At 42.8% G+C, this 20738-nt stretch overlaps 1 protein-coding gene and 2 non-coding genes across 3 annotated transcripts in view; all 3 read left to right on the forward strand.

Moving 5' to 3' along the window:
• Positions 1-89: 89 nt before the first annotated feature.
• Positions 90-20738, forward strand: part of NCBP3 (nuclear cap binding subunit 3) — a 31660-nt gene continuing 11011 nt past the window's right edge. Inside the window, exons 1-18 of the mRNA XM_054646909.2 lie at positions 90-307; positions 1864-1929; positions 2634-2739; positions 3625-3750; positions 5655-5783; positions 7971-8044; positions 8916-9024; positions 9809-9908; positions 10206-10312; positions 11312-11591; positions 12340-12497; positions 13594-13758; positions 14267-17713; positions 17967-18046; positions 18607-18630; positions 19049-19118; positions 19260-19358; positions 19725-19826. Of these exons, the coding sequence (XP_054502884.2) occupies positions 155-307; positions 1864-1929; positions 2634-2739; positions 3625-3750; positions 5655-5783; positions 7971-8044; positions 8916-9024; positions 9809-9908; positions 10206-10312; positions 11312-11591; positions 12340-12497; positions 13594-13758; positions 14267-14502 (1809 nt within the window). The 5' untranslated portion in view covers positions 90-154 and the 3' untranslated portion in view covers positions 14503-17713; positions 17967-18046; positions 18607-18630; ... (1 more) ...; positions 19260-19358; positions 19725-19826. The remainder of the gene's footprint in view (positions 308-1863; positions 1930-2633; positions 2740-3624; positions 3751-5654; positions 5784-7970; positions 8045-8915; positions 9025-9808; positions 9909-10205; positions 10313-11311; positions 11592-12339; positions 12498-13593; positions 13759-14266; positions 17714-17966; positions 18047-18606; positions 18631-19048; positions 19119-19259; positions 19359-19724; positions 19827-20738) is intronic.
• LOC129129430 (small nucleolar RNA SNORD49) lies at positions 18867-18940 on the forward strand. Its single transcript, XR_008535431.1, has one exon. It is a non-coding gene; the product is annotated as a small nucleolar RNA SNORD49 (small nucleolar RNA).
• LOC129129434 (small nucleolar RNA SNORD65) lies at positions 19580-19653 on the forward strand. Its single transcript, XR_008535435.1, has one exon. It is a non-coding gene; the product is annotated as a small nucleolar RNA SNORD65 (small nucleolar RNA).

Below are 20738 nucleotides of genomic sequence, written 5' to 3' on the forward strand. Positions count from 1 at the left end.
CGGGCGGGCCGGGCCGTGCTGCGGGCGGCGCTCGGGGCCGCCGCGCTCCGCCCGCCCGGCGCTCCCGGCCGCTCTCGGCGCTCGGAGCCGCCCCGCCGCTCTGTGCCGCCCCGCGCTCGTCTCGCTGGCCGCGCTGGGCGGGCCTGGCGGAGCCATGGCGGCCGTGCGGGGCCTGCGGATCTCGGTGAAGGCGGAGGCGAGCACGACCACGGCGGAGCCGCGCGGCGCCGAGCCCGAGCCCATGGAGGTGGAAGAGGGAGAGCTGGAGACCATCCCTGTGAGGCGCTCGCTGCGGGAGCTCATCCCGGTGAGGCCCGGGAGCGGTGGGCGAGGAGGGGCTCGGTCCGGCGGTTGGGGGTGTCTGAGCGCTCTGTGGGGGCTTTTGGGGGGATTACTGGGAAAAGCGGGGATGTGGGAGCGGGGGTGTGAGGGGACTCGGGGCCGAGCGCTAAGGAAGCGGGCGGGATGTGCTTGGGGAGGAATGGAATAAAGGAAGCGGCGGAGATGAGGATTTGGGGTGCAGCGCTGGGGTGTGGGTGGGAGGGAGGGTGTACAGGGAGTCTTTGATGCCGGGAATAAATTCCTGGAGCAGGGAACAGGGGCTGACCGCGGGATAGCAGAGCCGGGACTGTGGGCTCTGACGAGCAGGCTTTGAGACCTTCCTTCCCCATGTTTTTCTGCCCTTTTTCACTCGCTGATTGTTTCTGTACAAGTTTTAGTAGGGTTAGGTTTACCAACTAAAAAATGGGTCAGAGTTCTAAAATCCTAAGTAATCTTTTGCTCTCAAAACTTGGGTGAAAATTGTTTTGGAAGCTAATCTTTAATTAGCTGGTCTACCAACGTGTGCTTGTGCTTTTGCACAACATGTGGCCTGAGAGACAGCATCGTGCTGTACTTCCTTGTGCTCCGTGAGTCAACCTCAGACACTGTGGGCTTTCAGCTTTAAAAACCGTGTTTATTTTGCTTTTCCTTTTCTAGTAACTCTGGCCATTTGGCAGCATTAGAGGAACTTCGGTGCTGTTGCTAAGAAAAGCGGTTGGATTGTGCGTGTTCTTCGGTCTTTCTAAACTGAGCCTAACCTACTTCTAGAAAGGGTCCTTTAGCCAAAGCAGTTATTGCAGCACAAGTGTAAAGAACACGTTTACTCCTAAGGAAAGCAAGAGGCGTTCTTCCAGCTCCAAACTTCTGCCAGTTGAGAGTGTCACAATGAAGAGGTGCCATTTTCCAGATGCAAACAATGGAGGGCACAGAATTGGGTCATTGGTCCAGGGGCTCTGGGGTTTAGTCCCTCTCTGAATTCAGCAGTCCTGACTGATAGAGAGGAAACTTGTAATTTTTTCCCTTCTCATTCTCCATTTTTACCCTCTCAGTATCAAAACAGAAGTGTTTCACCTTGGGATTTGGAATTTGGGGTTGAAATAATGATAGGAATAAGAAGTTACTTTTTTCATCGTGGATGTGGCTCGGTGTTCTCACTTTCTGAGCTTAAAAGCTGCAAACTGACATTTGAGTAGTCAGGTATCACTGTAAAATCTGCTCACGTTTTACAAGGAAATTTTACCCAAACCCAAAATTGTAGAAATCTTATTTGGGAAAGATGTTTGATGACTTTTCCTGTATTACTGAGAGAGTAAAAGCTTGGCAGCAGCTGACATAGAAACTAAATTCTATCAAAGGAAAGAATCCTTACAGTGAGGGAAGTTGGGTTCAGTTCATGTGCTTTCACTTTTACCGACATGAGATGGGGTGAAAGTGAGAAGAGGATCTGTTTCTTGTAAGAATGATCAGGTGGTTTTTTCAGTGTAACAAGTTTGTTGCTTTCAGTGCACATTGAGATTCCATCACCATTTTGCTTTGTTTCAGGACACCAGCAGGAGATATGAAAACAAAGCTGGAAGTTTCATCACTGGCATAGATGTAACCTCCAAGGTAATTTTTGTGCTATGGCTCTTCAACATTTTGTCATTTTTGCCACTGGAGAGGTGGAACTATTTCATTTAGCCTGGTGTTCAGGTGATGCAGCTGGTATGAATCACAGTGTGTGCTCCAAAGATGCAAAAACCTATAGTGCTTCCTAATAAAATCTGGAGAACAAGGAGCTTCTCAGCCAGTTCCCAAAATTGCACAAGTTCCAGGCAGGCTGTTGCTCATGAGCTACATAAGAGGAGCCTGAGTTGCCAGTCTGAAAAGTTCTCTGGAGCCTGCTCTCCAGTGTTAAATTCATGCTCAGAGAAACAAATTCACACTTTTGTGTATATTTAAAAAAAAGGGGAAGAATTATATCATCTTCAAAGATTAATTTTGCCTGAGGTAGAAAGGCTTCTTTTAGAAGAGGGAGTGTATTTAATATTTGTTAGTAAGGACCAGATAATATTCCTGTTCCATGATGGAGTCTGTGTTGTCCAAGCCACCTTGTTTCCCCTGCATCCTGATTCCCATTGCTGGACCTACACAAAAACTGTTCTGTGACACAGAAATATTTTTGTGAATTACTTCTACATTCTGAAACCTACAGCTCTCTCCAGAATTAACAGAACTATTAATATGAATTGCTGCTGTCTGGTAGATTTTAGGCATCCTCAGTGCAGTTTGTTCCTGACTCCTGTTTGAGTGCATTGTTTTGCATTTTGCAGGAAGCAATTGAGAAGAAGGAGCAAAGAGCCAAACGTTTCCATTTTCGGGCTGAGGTGAATCTGGCCCAGAGGAACGTGGCCCTGGACCGGGACATGATGAAGAAAGGTAGGAGTTCAGGAGAAAAGATCCCTTCAGTTACTCCCTCCCAGTGTCTTGACTTGATTTATCCTGCAATATTTCCTACATTCCCAGAGATTTTGCCCCATTACTGCTGAAAGGAATCACTTTGGGGTTTTTCCACCTCCTTGTTTGAATGCCATTATTTTTTAGCCTATTTGACACTTGCCACTTCACTCCTTGTTTTACCAGCCCCAGCACAAAGATAACTTTTTTTTTGTGTACCTTATTTACCACTGCTAAAAGCCCAAGATTCACCTTGGGGATCAGTGCTGCTTTAAGAATCTTTCAATGCTTTGTACAAAGCCTGGAGCAGTGTGTGGGTACACGTGGAGGACTCAGTGTCCTGTGCACAGGGAGATCAGACTCTGCTGTACACACGCTGAAGCTGCACTGATGGCAAGCTGGAACAGAAGCCAGGAGATGTGTGCACAACAGATTGGTGCTTTTGGCACCCAGTTGGTTCTCAAGGCTTTTTTTTTTCCAGCTGGCAGCTTGGACCTGCTAAGCTGTGGCCTGGAACAGCTCCCCATCAGGTGATACAAGTGGAAGTGCTTTGTGCAGGGCCTTGTTTTGTTCTGGCTCTTTAGTACTTAATGATAGCACTTTGGCAGTGTTCAAAGAGGGAAAAAATGTTTTTCAGGCTGTTTGGTTGCTGTGCAATCTCTATCCACCAGTCCTTGTAACCTCTTTTAATTCTTAATTTATTGAAAGTTTTGCATTGTGGAAGAATAAACTGAGTTATGGCCTATGTCATGCTTCACTTCAATTAGTTCCTCTTTAGTTTATTTGAAGTATTTGCTTTATAAACTCATATGGCACTAATCTATCTGAAAGCTTGCAATAAGTACCAGTTTCTTTTCCTCTTTGTAGCAATTCCTAAAGTAAGACTGGACACCATTTACATCTGTGGAGTGGATGAGATGAGCACCCAGGACATCTTTGCCTATTTCAAAGAGTATCCTCCTGCTCATATTGAGTGGCTGGATGACACCTCATGTAAGCAAACAGAGGATTTGTAATTCTTACTCTTTTATTTAAACCTGGTCACAGCTGTATCTCTAAGGGGAAAAGAACAATGTCTAAAATTATGAAAAATGTCTAAAATTATTATCTCCATCTTGACATCAATAATATATCTGAGAGAGGGTGATTGAACTGTGCAGCTGGGCAGGTTGGGATGGTTTTGGAGGAGGAGGAGGAGATTTGTTGCCATATTTGTGTAGTGCATGCTCCAGGAGAAGTGGGTGGGTGGAAGGAGGTGGCAGCTGGGTGTGATTTCTATAAATTGGAAAAGGAATGTGGGTACACATGGTGAGGGCTGTTTGGGGAGTGAGATCAAAGGTGGTGGAGAGTTGTGCTTTCCTCACTGACACTGAAGCCTGTAGAGGAGATTTTTTTGCTACAGAAAATGGAACTGGAATACTCTGAAATTGTCATGCTACAAACCTTGTGCCTGAAATAATAGAAAAAGAAACAGGAGCCAGTGCAGGTTTTCCAGATAGCTGGAAACTTACTGACAAGCATGGCTAAAAACTGAGAATCAATACCTCCATTCTCTGGAGTGACCCTGAAGAAATTCTGCTCCAGTGCAAGACAAAATAGATGGTGACCTTGGAGTCACTGTACATGACAGCTTGAAGTACTGGCACAAGCTGATAGAAAATGTGAAACCCAATGAGGCCTGGGTGGACAATTACAGTACAGAGCTGCTGGATGGACCTGTGCTGATGCACGAGCTTGGAAATGCACAGCTTAACTCTATCTGAGACAATCTAAGGTTATCTGTTTTCTTAAATGCTTCATGAGCAAACTCATGTGAAATTTAAGGCTTCAGGGATGTAACAATACCCAGTTATGGTTATTACACATCTTTTTAATGGTGAATGCTGTGTCTGAGTTACCATGTCAGCTACACTTGGTGAAAATATCAAGAAAAAGCTTTTTCTTTTCAGCATAGATTTGCATCATGGCAAAAACTTCAGTGTTCCCAACTGAATTACATCAAAGGTGGATTTAGTGTCCTGTGTTTCAAACTGAGGAATCTGAAATGATGAAGGTTTTGGAAATTTGGAGATGGGAAGATGAGGCAGACTGAGAAAAAAAGTAGATTTATTAACCAATCATTGAAGTTTAAACCTGGATGTTCTTCACCTTGTAGTTCTTACCTGTTTGAGTAATCTGAGAGAGATTCTCTTATTTTGGGTGACTGTACAGTCTTCTTAATATCTGAATCCACTCTGCTCAACAGCAGAACAGAGACATTTGTTGCTGTATTTGTACCAAGTGCAGAAAGCTTTTGTTCAAATCCTGTTTCTAAGCAGTTTTAGCTCTTTCAATTTCAACATCTATGAAATGCTTTTAATTGGCCTAATAAGTTATATTTTAGTACCATCTGGTGATGCTTAAGGCACATCCTGAATGATCTTGTGAACCTGTGTACTCTATAATCTGTGCAAAGTGCTGGAGCAGTCTCCTATTTCTCCCTATTTTCCTGCTTTTTAGAAAAGATTAACAGAATTCTGCAGTAAAGTCCAAGGTTCTGTCAATTGCCAAAGGGGAAAAAGATCCAGGCTTCATTCCTGCCCCCTGCTGCTCCCATAATCACATTTGTGTGGGAACACATGGATCCACTGACCCCCATCCAGTGCCCTGATTTGCTGTTTTCAGGAAGCCTCTCAAATCTATGGTTGTGCATTTCAGTGATTTGTAATAAGCTGAAAATTGTGTGTCCTTCAGCTTATCAGATGTGTTAAAGAATATGACCTTCCCTGCAAGAGCTCTGATGGCTTTTTCTGTCATTTCTGAGGTTTTGTCATTGATTTTGCTCCAGCAAGGCAGGGGAGATGTGACTGCTTGATGACACCAACTGCATTTGTGTTTTGTGTTTCTGTTTGTCCCAGGTAATGTGGTCTGGCTTGATGAAGTGACAGCAACACGGGCTCTAATAAATATGAGTTCCCTACCTGATCAGGAGAAAACAAAGAGCAGAGAAAACAACAAGGAGAAGACAGCTGAAAAAACCAAGAAAGGTAGATTGAGATATGCAAATACAGCCATCATCTCATTAAATCAATGAAACTTTAAACTTGTGCTGGGGTATTGCATAACCTAAATTACTGAAGGAGCTTCTATCATATAGTTGCAGGTAAATGTATTCTGCCACTTTAAAAAAGGCTTTCATCTTGGAAACCTTTTGAAGAAGCTGCTTCTTAAAAGGTGGGTTGGAGCTAGACCAAAAGCAGTAATTGAGTCGATGCTAAACGTGTTAGATGAGGCTGCCACTGAGAGCTGGTATTTATAGTGGGCCCTGGGCACAGAAATAGCTCTGGGTGATGTGCTACAAAGGCAGGCAAAGTGGGCAAAAAGCAGGTGGGAGAAAATGGCCTATTTTTGAAATGCCACAGCTAATTCCCTTTTTGATGCACCTCCATCCTTCAAGTGTATCCCTCCCAGCAGTGTGACAGTGCATTGCTTCAGCAGGGTGTGTGCCAGCTCGAAATCTGGCTGGTATCCTTCTAAGAAAGAACTCATTAAAAGGTTGGTTAGAAAAGAGCAGAGCAGCAAAAGCACATGGCAGTGTTGTGATCAGTCTGGTACCTCACTGCCTTGGTTGTGAATTTATTTTCCTTTTATGTGGGGAAGTTTAAAATCAGAATTTTGCTACCTGAGGACAGTTGTTGCTCTTAGGCTGCTGTGACTGCTGTGGTTGGAGGTGCTCTATCAGAGCAAAAAATGTTATATTTATTAACTTTTCCATAGATTTTGCTTAAAAGTGTTGTATATGACCTAAATGCAAGTAGCCAATCTCTCTGTTAGATATCTGTAGTTCTTCCAAAAGCCTTTCTGGGAAATTTGGTGTTTAAGGCTTTGTTAAATTTATGGATTCTTTGAATTCACCCCCTTTTCCTGCTCGTTTTCCCCACAAAGCAGTGGCTCCTCAGCCATCCACATGACTTTAATTTTGGCCAAATGTTGGTAGAGCTTCAAGTAAGACTTGTTAGGAAATTTTTGGAGATTAGAGACATTACTTAAATGGAGCATAATCATATCTATTTAATCCTGCTTGCTATGAATTGCATATTATATTATCATTGCACCCCATCTGAAAATAAGAACTGTGATGTGAATTACTCCTGTTCCTCTGGAAAAGTGGGATATTAGAGAAAGTACACACTGTTCAATTGCATCTTAAGGTGTGAGATCCATACAGATACCCTGCAGTCATCTGGCTTGGTTACATTCCTTTTTTTAGATAGGAATTTCAGGGCTGTTTAGACATTTAGGGAAGCAAAAGATTGGTCTGTGCTATGAGAAACTTCTAATTTGTGAGGGAGAAAAATGCCTGAGTCCTCTCCCTGCTAGAACTTAATCATTCTGGTTTGAGTTTGGGTAATTTGTTTATTTAAATTCTATCTTTAGTTTCATTTTGGTTAATTGTGCTTTATTGTTTTCACTCAGGAATATTTTCAGGATCTTTTGGACAGCTGCCCCTCTCTATTTTAAGCTTTTAAGTCCATTGGAAGAAATTTAAGATAAGGAACTCTGAAATATAAAAGAGAAGATTTTTTTAATCTTAGGCTTATGAAGTACTTTCAGATCTTTGCAAATGATATTGGCATATCACACTTCATAGCTGTCCATAGTCATTACTTTTTTGCAGTATTTTATTTCTTGGGGGCTTTGGAAAAAAAAACAGCATGAATTGTCTTACACTGAGCTAAAAAGAACTAAGAAATCAAAGCAGCTCACAATTTTAGCAGTTCTGGAAGCATGCTCTTATTTTTTTAGTTATTTCACAGCAGAATTAAGTCTCTAAGGTTGGTCATAAGCTTTTGATGAATTGTTACTATTGGATATTTGCAGGCATTTGAAAAGGAGATAGAAGGAAAGGCTTTTATGTGCCTTTAGTGCCTTGGCCTTGCTGATCTCTGATTTTGAACACACTAAATCCTGACAGGCAGTGCAGTTTCATTTGCTTTCAAAGAATTAAATTAATGATGCACATGTGCTGCTGCAGGCACAGAGCTCAGAATTTCACTGTGCTCCACTTTTCCATAGGCATTCACTGCTTTGATTGTTCCCTAGGCTGCTCAGGAGGAAGGAAAACACCTTCAGGCTGATTGCAGACAATGTAGGTGATCATAAATCAAATGAGGCTGACACACTAAAACGGAGCTTGGTTTTGTTTTGTTTTTTTCCCCAATTATTTTCCTTAGAAAAACAGGAGGAAAGCTCTGATGATGAGACAGAAGAAGGAGAGGTTGAGGATGACAATCCCAGTGATGTGGAGGTCAGTACAGAGGGGAAGTGGAAACTCTGCTCTGGAAGTTCTGCTCTGGCTGGTGTGAAGTTTTCACAACATTTTAGGTTTCTATTTGCAATTCACAATTTAATTATCAAAATAAATTCGGTGGGGAGTGAGAGGGAGTACAGGTGGTGATGATCCCAATGGAAAGTGCTTTGTGAAAATAGATTTTGGAGAGTTTAAGAGTGAGCCTGGCTTCTCTTTTCTGCTGAGAGGAGGCAATGAGAGAACAATAATGGAAGGCAATGACCTTTCAGCAGGGAAAGTGCTTAGAGCCCAATGGGATTTAGGCTGCCCATGGATCTGTGGGAATCAGCACACACAGTGATGGCCTGGCAGCAATTTAATCCTCACTGCCTGAGTGTATAATGGGTGTGATTAGAATTTCCTGTAGCAGTGGCTCAGTGAACACTCCTACATCATGGATGTCTGAATTGAGTTTCCATAAAGCAGCTATAAATGAAAAAGAAAGGTTTTTAGTCATTGGGTGAGGGCATGAGAACCTGTTAATAAAATAATTTAGATACGAAACAGGGGGAAAAAAATCATTCTTTTCAGTGCCCAAGTTTTGCTATTTTCTTTGTTTCAGTCAGTAATATAGAGTCATTTGACAATTACTGGATTTAATAACCTGAGTTAATGTTATGGAACAAGAGAAGGAAATATTTTAAATTTTCAGGGCAATTTACATTAAAAATTAACATCAGCTTGTCAAGAAAATAAAGCTGAGCTCATAGGAACATCATTTGAAAAGTGACTTTCTTCATTATCACTCGATTGCTTCTCTGTAAGCAACCCATTTTTGTTGAACAAAAATTTGATTTTTGAGTCCAAAATACCTTTTTTGCCCCCAAAGTTGGATGCCCTCTCCCAGGTAGAAGAGGATTCCCTCCTGCGTAATGACCTTCGCCCTGCCAATAAACTGGCTAAAGGAAACAAGCTGTTCATGAGATTTGCTACTAAAGGTAAATGACCAAGCACCCTGAACTCACTGCTTGTTGGACTTTTATTTGTTGGCTAATTAATCACTCCAAGTGCCTGCTTCTGATTTATAACACTTCTTAGAAAATAACATTTCTTATAAACACCTAAGAAATGATGCTTCTTATAAAAGCGTGATTTTTTTTTTTTGCTAATTGGTAGGTGTTAAGGTTTTGCCATAAATCTACATTTCTTGTGTCAATTATATCCAGTTCAAGTTGTATGAAAATTATTGTACCTGGAAATTGTATTTTGGGCACAGGGCATTCTTCCCAATCTCATGGAATAGGAATGATGCCTTTTACCAGAAGTAAATTCCACATTTTATAAATATGGATACAACTTGAGATGCCAGGGAGGGATTAGTAAAAATTATTGCTAAATATTCATTTTATTTATGAAGAAAATGAAAATCCATATAATTTCTGGACCATGCAGGATGTGGCACATTGATCAAGAAAAGAAAGGTGATGAGGAAGGTGAGTGGAAACTGCAGCAGTGACAGGGGGATGTAATGCCCTGTGAAGCTGATCTCTAGAAACCCAGCCTCCCTGGAATTCAGTTTCTAGACACAAATAAAGCTGTGGTGCTAGGAGAAATTCCAGAGGTGTAAGCAAAATTGAATCCTTCATGGAGGAGGGTGAAGTAATTCTGATTTTAAGGCACACTCAGTCTCACTCTCTGTCTTTGGATGGTTATTTATTTTTATGCTGTGCTGTAAGTTATACTGTAAGAGGGAAAAATTCCTATAATTTATGTTTCTTGCAGATGACAAAAAGGAGCTGGGAGCTGCAAGGAGAAGCCAGTATTATATGAAATATGGCAATCCAAATTATGGAGGCATGAAAGGAATTCTTAGCAATTCTTGGTGAGTGTTGGACAGAGGAATTGGAACGTTGCAGGTATTTGGACAAGCTAATCTAAAACTGTTTTAATCTGTGGATTTTCTATTGAGTTCATGCAGATGCTTCAGTGTAAATAATGTTTTTGCAATGTGAGTGTGAATTATAAGGAGAGGATTTTCTCATGAAAATAAAGATTCTCTTCAGACCATCTGTGACATCAACACGTGTCTGCTGTTGAAGTGGGTGATAATTGCAGGACTTAGGGGTCGTGAATGAGCCATCATTCCTGTGGCAGGCCCTCAGGCTCTCTCTGCTTTCAGGAAGAGGAGGTACCATTCCCGGAGGATCCACCGCGATGTGATCAAGAAGAGGACCCTGATTGGGGACGATGTGGGCTTGACTCCCCCCTACAAACATCGGCACTCAGGTACTGGGGACACTGGGACAGCCCTGGGGGACACTGGGACATGGAGGGCAGGGCAGCATCTGGAGCAGTGCCTCAGCAATCCCATGGCATCTGTGGAAGTCTTCTTAAAAAAATAAATTTGAATCCTATTTTAAGAGTTTACAGGAAATTCCTGAGGTGGAAACTTCATTCTGCTCATTGCTTCCCAAAATAGCTGCTGCTTTTTAGGTGACTTTTTTCTTTTATAAAATTTAGGGCATGGGGACCATGGCATCAAAGGCCAAAAGAAGGGATGAATGACATCTTCAGCCTTCTTGGCAATTTGTCACACTTGCAAAGTCAATTCTCCCAATCTCTAAATGTAGAACAATAGAGATGAGAAAATTCTATTAATTAGGCTGGAATACCTTCATCTGCTACCTAAGGTAGAAAAATAATGGGTATAAAAATGTGACATGAGACAAGTGCAGTGTGATTGGCCTGTTAAAAATACAGCCAGGGATGTGACAAATCTGGTGGAAGATTATCCATGTTGGTCATGTAGTGCTGTCTGAAGAGATGTCTGAGTGCTGGTGATGACTAAACTGAAATTGTTTCTATTTAAATCAGTGTCTGTGATGAATTCATAATAATGACACCTGTGTTCTTTCTGGCACTGCTGCTTGCAGGACTTGAAGGGATTTTTGCAGAGCCAGCAGCTGGCATGTTCAGCCCTGTAAGATCCTGGGAATTGTGCTTAGCTCAGGAATGAGGAGCTGCACCTTCTACAAGAGGCAGTTGTGCTTTAATTACGCTGGGACCAGAGTAAACTTTACCAGAGACATTTTGTCCTGTAGCAGTTTTATTGCACTTATTGATTCCAGTTAAAATATTCTGCAAAATATTCTCCCTCTTTAAGAAGAGAGAACTAAAAGAACTTGAGACTCATCTACAGGAGATCATTAATTACAGTCAGGTGATTTTCCTTTAGGTTCGCTTTTCTAAAATTCCCTCAATCAGAACAACTTCATTTCACTGCAGGCTTGGTGAATGTTCCTGAAGAGCCCATAGAGGAGGAGGAGGAGGAGGAGGAGGATCAGGACATGGATGAAGATGACAGGGTGGTGGTGGAGTACCGGGATGAGCTGCAGGCTTTCCGCCAGGCGCGGGAGCGCGGCGCCGCCCGGAGATCCAGCGGCTCCGACTCGGACGAGATGGATTATGACCTGGAGCTGAAAATGATCTCCACCCCCTCGCCCAAAAAAAGCATGAAGATGACCATGTATGCAGATGAGGTGGAGTCACAGCTGAAAAATATCAGGTAAAAGTTTCTTAGCCTTTCAAAGCAGCAGTGAAGAGGGATTTCCTGCTTTTAGCGACAGAGCTGCCGAAGAGTGAGGTAGCAAAATGATACTATATAAAATGATAAAATATAAAATATTTTAATATCTTTATTAAAAGATATTAGTTTATTATTTTATATATTATTTTGTATAGATTTTCTAATAAGAAATACAGAACTAGGCTTTTAATAGAATTAACATTTTTTAATACATCTTTTTCTGCAGATCTCTCTATTCTTGCTTATTGCTTGAAGTAGAATCAAGAGAAATTCATGCAAACAACCATAATTAATAACTCCTCTTTCTCTTTTCTCTTTGCCCCTTGCTCTCTATTTCAGAAAAAAAAAATAACCTTCAGTTGTTGGTGACAAAAAGGAATTTATGTTCATTATGAGCTTACTAACCAAAGTTGTATATATTGTAGATGAATAAAATAACATCCATATAAATCCAAATAAATATAACCACCCTTTCAGTAGGGTGGTTATTATAATGTCAACAATTTTGAGGCTGCCTTGAAATGGATACTGAGGTATTCATGGAATTATTGTTATATTTAGGATTCTGGCTTGAACAGCTTCTAAGCATTGCTTTTACTACTTTTTCTCAGCAGAGAAATCCTGATATTATTATTTTTGTGATGTAACTTTCCACATAAGAAGACTTAAGAACTATTCTAGATGGAATTTTTCTTTAGAGGACATCAAATCTATGATTTTTTTTTAGGAATTCCATGCGAGCAGATAGCATAGCCAGCAGCAACATCAAAAACAGGATTGGCAGCAAAGGATCCTTGGAGAAAGTTGCAGATGTGAGGCTCCTGTTGGAAGAGAAACGTCAGAATAACTCTGGGCCACGGCAGCCAAACAGCACTGTCAAATCAGGTGATTTTATCTCTCCTTGCTGGGCAGAATTGGCACTAAAATATTTGAGATTGAGGTGGGAATTGCTTTGGGGAAAGCATCAAGTGCACTTTAGTGAAAGCTTTTTTAGTGATGTTGATTTCCACCCATTTTCTTTGCCTGTGCCAATCTCCCCCCACTTTGTCTCTTTGAATTTGCTCCCTCCTTGAGGCAGAGATTCTCTGCAGCTGAGAAACAGCACACAGGGAAGGTCATGCACAAAATCAAATGTGAAACACTGACTACACTTAAAAATACACATAAATACACATTAAAAATGTGTATTATATGGTGATTTTGCATTTGGCAGGATTTATTTTTATCTTAAATAACTTATTTCTTACACTGAAACGTGTAATTTATCTACTTCTGACATATGTAATATTATCTGACTGATAAGTGAAAAATACCTTTTTGTATTAATGAAATGTCAAAATAATGTTTGTATATTTTACCCTTCCTGCCCATTTTGGGCCTCTGACAAGTTGACACATGGTCCCAAAATTCCCTTTGCCTTCCTATTTTTGTCTAGACCTCCCCTGTAAGATTGGGAACATCCAGCTAAGCCAGGCAAACTTCAGAACACAAAATTCACATCAAGGGTTAGGTATCAATTTCTTTAGTTTTCTTTTTATTTTATTGTGCCAAATACCAAGCAGTGGTAGAATTCTAAATCAAGGTACCTGTTACCTGAAAAGAATTTTGTTGAAGGCAGACCAGTTTTCATGGAATTTTCCCTCCTGCTGGGTATTTACACACTGTGCTGCTACACCAGGAAAGCAGCAGGGGTCATGGGATAACTTAGGTTTTTATCTTTTGGACAGGGCACAGCTTGAAAACATGAAATGTCAAATTTATTGCCAAAACTGAAATGAAATCTGGCTGAATTGTATTGCAGAAATTTCCAGGAAGTCTGAGTATGAAATACTTAAATGAACAGGCTAAAGAAAAGATAAAACCAGAGAATCTGTCTAGTTTCAGTAGTGGATGAGCATAAACTGAGCTGGCAGAGTAAATGCCACAGGATTTTTAATTTTTTTGTTGTTGTTGTTATTTTAATCACTGAAAATATCCCCAGATGTGAGGCAGAGACTGGGGAAAAGGCCACACTCACCAGAAATCAAAGCTCCAAGCAGTGCCTGTGCTCCTCGTCGAGAGCCAATCTCAGATGTGCACAGCAGGCTGGGAATCCCCAAACAAGATGTGAAAGGCCTCTACTCTGACACCAGAGAGAAGAAACCAGGTTAGTTGTGTGCAGAAAATGTTCTGCTGCACTTCCTTTGGTTTTGGAGCCCAAGAGAAATCCCAGCAGAAAGCCATGAGGGCTGAAGTTGAATGAAATTCAGGGTAAAATTAGCAAATGTTTGTTCAGAGCTTTGAAATCAAAAACATGTAGGGAGGAGCTGGGGGGTTTGGATTGAGCAGGATTTTTATGGAGGTAGGCTGAAGATCAGGGACTGCTTTCAAACTGTGGGCACCAAAACAAGTGTCAGGAATGCAGGGGCACTGGAGGTGTGAATTAAACATCCTCTGCAAATGGGGAACATGAAACAAGGCTGCCCTGAGCCTCCTGCAGCTTAATTTCAATTACTCTTCAAAACATAATCAGTTCCATGCCAAATATTGAGGTGGGAGGAGTAGGAAGGGTTTGAAGAGTTGCAGTGAGTTTAAGAATTGGTTCCTTTACTTTTTCCTCTCAGTTCTGTCTGTTTTGGTTTTTTTTTTTTAATGTTTGTTTTCCATCTGCTTAGGTAATTTATGGACCAGATTGGGGTCTGCTCCGAAGACACAGGAAAAGACTGCAGAGAAAGCTGAAAACTCTGTGGCATCTCCGGAGGAAGATGACTCTGAGCTGCAGAGGGTTTGGGGTGCTCTCATTAAGGAAAAAGAACAGTCCAGGCAAAAAAAGAGTCGCTTGGATCATTTACCCTCCCTACAAATCGAGATCAGCCGGGAAAGCAGCTCTGGCTCAGACTCTGAATCATGACTGGGTTCACAGCCTGACCCTGCAGGTGCTGCCTCTGCAGCCTGGCAGGATCCCCTTTGCCCAAAAGCTGGACACTGGCAAAGACTCTGCAGTGAAGGTTCCAGAAGTGTTTTTGATCCTTTTCTACAACAAGAGAGGCATAAACCACTTGAAACCTAAAGCAAAGACATTTGTCTGGAGTCTGTGGCTGGCCCTGTGCTCTGTAGGGCATTGTCATCTCTGGTTATGACAGCAAACCTGTAGTGAATTGTAGCAAAACATTTTCTCCCCTGAGCTTTGAACTTAAAAGATGAGGCAGAAATGCTCTGTGTTTTTAAGGAGACCTTTTCTGTTCTTGATGTTTTCATCATGGAGGCTTTTAACAAAATGTTTTACACACCTCATCCAAAGAACAGGGCATTCATTTCATGATCCAGATCATTGCCTTGCCCTTCTGGCTCTTACCAGCACCTTTCCTTTCCTCCTGAAGTAATAACAATGAAGCTTCCTGGGTGGGCAGCCAGCAAGGATAAAGCATGAAGGGATTGATTATCACACTCCCTTCCTCCAACACACTGAATGTAAATCCAAGTTACACATTTTATCACAGTTAAATTCCCTGTAGGTATCCCAGTGGCACCACCAGAATCCAAGGAATCCTGCTCATTTATTTTGGTGATGCCACATTCTGCTGTAGCAGGGATTAAGATGTTCAGGACTGCAAAGTTGGATGTTTGACAATTGTGTAACCCCCTGAGGGTTTGGGGGTTGTTGTTTTTTTGGTTTTTTTTTTCTGTTGTTCCACGAGGAGAGATTATATTCCTGTCATTCCACCTGGATTATGTCCTGAAGCAATCTATCCAACAGCTGGAAAGCATTTTTGTATTTGTGAGAATCCTCCCATTGGCCACAGTGAAAGCTCTAGTGGTGTTCTCCTCTGTGCTGTTCTATCTATGTAGAAGTGAAAGAGAAAAGGAAAACTTTAGGATCACTGTCTCCTGTCAATATTTTGGATGTTCTTCCTGTATATTACACGTGGATGTGGACATGGGTAACTTGTTCCAATCAGCTTTTTTACCTGCACATTTTCACCCCTCCCTGGGTAGGACAAGGGTTTGATCAGTGTGCAGCTGCTGGTTTTTGGAGTTTTTTTTCTCATGTTGCCAGTAATTCTGAGTGAGGAACAATGCAGCACATCACATTCAGGTAAACAGGTAGCAAAACCATTTTAATAGTCTGAAATCTGTTGGCATTGTCCTTGTTCCTTGGTTCTGTCAGTCCAAAATACCTGTGAACTTCTCTTCCCATTTCTGCTTTTTAACAAGCAACTTTTTCACTTTTTATTTTTTTTGCTCCTCCTGTTTTTGTACTAAGTTGAAGTAGGTTTGAGATTTCAGCAAGGAATCTGCAAAATTAACTTTTTTCTTATGCTTTATGATGTGTGAGGATAGCAGCATGTCAAATGAAAGGTCAAATGACAGGCACAGTGACTGCAGGGGCAATCTGGGGGCTGACCAGGCTTCAAGCCTTACTCTTTCCTTGTTTTGTGACACTCATCCTTGAATTTATATTTAATTATTGAATATATAAATGTCTCATAAAAGTACTGGTGAGAGAAACGCCTGCAATGTCTGATCACTGTAATAACTCATTTTAAACGTGTGCTTTCACTGATACCCTCTCCCCAAGCTTTCGCAGAGAATCACTCTCATCTCTCCAGATCCTGATAAAATTTATTTCACTGGTGTCTTTTTGCCAGCAAACCTTTGTGTTGTGTCACTACTTTGAATCCTTTGGGACCTTTCTTTTACCTGAAAGGAATCAACACCTCATGCACCAAAGCTGGATCATTGGGAGCCCTTGTGTGGTGTTTCCATGTCAATATTCCTGATTTAAACCCGGTGAAGGATAAATGGATGGGAATAGAGGATCTCTTTAACTGATCTGAAAGATTTGTGAATCAAGCACCCTTAACTCTGCTTCTGCCTTCCAGGTTGTCAGAAATACGCCTTAAAAATTCCCCCATCCTGGTCAGGACTGTGGTTTTATGGTTTTGGGGGGGTTTATGTGTGATACTGAGCCCACAGGAGCTTAGTTGCTGGAAAAAATGAGGTTTATTGTTTAGAGAGGGTTTTGTAATTGAGTGTTCCTGGTTTTGTTTTTTTACAATGCACAGAGAAGCCTCGGAGAGTGCTGGTATCAGGAATTCTTTCCAGCTTTAGGGCTTCCTTAATTACCTGAGCCGGGGATTTGGTAATTAAAAATGAACTCTAAAATTTAAAAGTCGATGCTTTTTCCTCAGTGTTTTAACTTCCATCTATTTCATCAAGAGATTGCAAAGAGAATTTTGTTCCTTTCTCTTTGTATTCAGCTGTTCAATCCTTAGCTAATGTGATTTTTCACTCACCTCCCAGCTATCATCACCTACAAGAATTTGATGCAGAAATTGATGTTTGATAGGGAGATGGGATCTGTGTATTTCATTAAAATGTGTTTATGTTGAAAATGGCAAAAAAGGAGAATGTTGGCTTTGGCTCTTGCTGGAGGATCTGAATTTTAGGTGATTGGTTACAGCACCACACTAGTCCTTCTTATAGGGAAGTTTTTGCTGTTTAGAAAATGTGGATTTTTGATAAATAGTTCCTCAGGCTGACTGAACATGTGGTCTTGAGGGTGAAATTTTAAAGCAGAGGTGGCTTTATGTTTGTTTTTAAAACGACGGCTGATGCACTTAACAGAGGGAAAAGGACACCAAAACACCCCTATTTTCAGTCCAAGATGACACAATGAGAAAAGAATGGAACTTTTATTTAAAACCAGCTGTTCTGTTCTAAATAAAAGTGGCCTGAAATCGCTCCGACCTCTCCAGCGTTCCTGGGAAAGGCAGAACCCGGGGCAGGGTGGTGCTCCCTGGGCTGTGCCCGGCCACATGAGGGTCCCTGCCCGAGGCTGTCACCTGTCCGTGCCCTGAGGAGGTGACTAAACCTGGATTAGGGTTTTTTGGGGGGTTTTTTGGGTTTTTTTGGGGCCGGGGTTTGGGCGATCCCCGCGGCTCCGCCCGCCCCGTGCCCTCACGGCCCACATGGGAGGAAATGGGAGCCTCGGCTCCCCCCCCCCGCCTGTGGAGCAGTGGCACCGCCCGCCCCCGCTCGTGGTGGTACGGCCCAAGGCTTTATAACCGGCCGCCGAGGGAAATCGCGCCCTTTCGTCCCGTGCCCTTGGAGCCGCTGAGGTGAGAGGAGCCGGGACAGGGCTCAGGGCTGGGTTCGGGGCCTGCAGGGCGGGCAGCGTGGAGGCGCAGGCCCGGCGTACCGAGCGAAGCGCTCGTACCGCTGAGCGAGTTGAAGCGCTCGCTCCCCCAGCTCGGCAGTGGTAGCGGCCACCGGGCCTGCCTGGGCCGCGCGGGCCGGGCCGCACCATTGGAGGGGCAGGGGGGGGCCGCGGCCTCGCGGCGGCTCGCGACCCTCATGGCCCTTGTCCATCAGGCCACCATGGAGGCGGCAGCGGCACCGCGACTCCGCCGGCAGCGCCCGGACCCCGCCGGGACCGCGGAAACCCCGCCCCGGTAAGTCGGGAAGGGCTCGGAGCTCGGCTGGGCTGGTGCTGTGTGTGTGGGGAGCGCTGCTGGCGCGGCCCTGCCCGGGGCTCCGTGAGGGGCAGTGCTGGGAACGCTGCTCTGCGGAGCGCTCGGCATCCAGCGCTATCCATGGGTTTTTGTGGCGCTGCAGCCATAAAAAATCAGCAATTGGGTCCTTTTTATAATTCTTCGATGTGCTAGACCCTTTCTGTGTAATTAAAAATTACACCCACAGCATTGGAGTGTTCGCGATTTCAGTTTAAAAATTGCCTTGTTGGTAAATGTTATCCTGCGAGCTGCATTCTTATATTACTTTAAGTATATATAGTTTAAACTTCCTCATTTGGAATTATTTAAAGAGTATTGCTGAGTACTAATAGCTGTCTGATATAAATATTTCAGTGATTCATATTAACTTCAAGATGGGTGGAAGCATAAGCAGAGTTGGTCATGAGGGTCTGGTTTTGTTCTTGTTTTTCCTTGCACAAACCTACTTTATACTGTTTAAAAGTATTCTAGTAACACTTTTCTTGCTTTTATTCCCACAGCAGAAAGATGACTTGAAGTAAAAAGTAAGTTGTTTTTTTTCTTTTTACGTTAAGGTGTGCAAAGTTGTTAAAAGGGGTTCCAGGCCTTTATAAGTCAAAAATAATCTGTAAAAATGACATTTTAAGTTAAATAAAAACGAAATAAAACTGTTGGTGTACACACAAGAGTTAATGCTTCATCCACAGAGGGGAGATTGTACAACTGTTTGAGATGAAAGCTGGTGTTTTGAGTCATTAATCAGAGGAGTTAATTAACGGCTGTTGATGATGATAACCCGGAATAGGAAGTGCCGTCAGATGCGAGAACTGACGATAGCCTGGTTCTGGTCTGAAATGCAGCTGCACACAGGAGCTCAAGCCTCCAGACTGATCCTGTAGGGCCAGCAGGCAGCTTGCTGTCCATGAACACATCTCACCTTCCTTCTGTCCCACTCCTCTGCAGAGCTGAGATTCCCACCTGCCTGGGACACTGCAGGACCAGGAGCAGCTGGGGAGGTGGCCCTGATGGGAAGGTGAGTGATGGGTCCCAGTGCATTTTATAGAGTTCTGTACCAGAGAAATGTCAACTTAGAATGGGGTTTATAGGCTATAAGGAGCTTGAGTCTGTGTTCCTTAGAATTCTAAGACTGATCTTTATTTTCTGATGTGTTTAGGTAGAGCCTGCAGGGCTGTGCTGATGTCCCCCCCCGATGGGGCAGCTCTTCCCAAGTCCTGTGCAGGCACTGAGACAGCAGAGCAGGAGAATCTGCTGGGTGAGTTCAGCATTCATTGTGCTCCTAGCTGAACGTGGTGGCTTCTGGCTGCAGGCTCAGAAAGACACAATGATACATTTAGAGCAGAGTTTCTGTTCTGAATGTATAATTAATGGAGCTCTAGGCAAAACCAGAGGCAGTAAATGTGTGAGAGCAGCTGTTACTGCACTGTAGACAGATAAAAGGTCTGTTCTGCCACAGAAGTGGCAATTTCTGATATCACATGATGAAACTAACCCAAACTTGCTGGAATTACCGGCAGATTGACTGGTGGTGAGCAAAAGGTTTTCTGATGATATCTGACTCATTAACAAATGCATTAATGGTAATTAAGGCTGGTTACCTGACCCTGCTCCTGTGTTCCAGGTGGTGCTGCTGGAAACATCTCTGAGGCAGAAGGACTCCAACAAAACACCTGGGCTTGAGGATTTTGTGTAGACAGAACATTTTTCTGCCTATTACAAAGTGGTAACAGCTAAAATGTTTTCTTACATGTGCATTAAAATAATTTTAAAAAGAAAAAAAACCACTGTTTTGTCACTTCACTGCATTTAGGAAACTGGGCACTCCTGCAATGTGCTGTAAGATGAAGAAGATACACCCAGATGGCAAAATTTTCACTACAGATTATGCCAGTGGGGTTTGGTGTGGTAATTAGAGTTTGAACAAGACACCAAGAGTGTAATTACTGCAGGGATTCAGTACTCTGACAGCCAGGGCAGCAAATGCAGCTGTAGCTTGTTTGCAGGCTTGCTGTTTGTCATTTGGATCTCAAACTTGAATTTAAAGCCTGCTGCAGAGGCAGAGTTCAAGGGTTAGGGGGAATCTTGGCAACTTGGAGATGCTTAAAAGAGTTAAAGCCCAGTGTTTGAGGCCAAACCTCCCAATTAGAGTAATTCTGTCAGTAGAACTGGCAGGTTCAGCACTTGAGTGCTCCCAACATCCAAACTGCTGGTGCTGAGCCTTCTGCCCACCTGGTGTCAGCAGTGAGGATTTTAGGGGGTGCTTTTTGCAAAGGCTTTTGTGCAAAATTTATTAATTAAACTAATTCCTCCTGAGCCTGTGGTCACTGCCAAGGGGGAATCAGTGTTCACTGCACAGCTCCAAGTGGCAGAGCCTGGGATTGGTTTTGCCTTCCCTGTGGAGTTCAGGTGAAGATCTGAATTGCTTTTAATTTGGATTTTCTGACTGGAAGGTGCTGTGAGCAGTGTCCCTGTCCCTCCAAAAGCACAGGTTGCTGTGCTGCCTGAGGTATAAACTGCATGAAATGCAGAATTTCAGGAATTTCTCTTAGTGTTCAGAAAAGCAGGCTCAGTGTTTTTCAGAGAAACCTCCTGGTTCTACAACATGCAGGTAAATTAATTTGGATTTTTTTTTTCC

The sequence above is a fragment of the Agelaius phoeniceus genome, chromosome 20, assembly GCF_051311805.1.
Source record: "Agelaius phoeniceus isolate bAgePho1 chromosome 20, bAgePho1.hap1, whole genome shotgun sequence".
NCBI lineage: Eukaryota > Metazoa > Chordata > Aves > Passeriformes > Icteridae > Agelaius > Agelaius phoeniceus.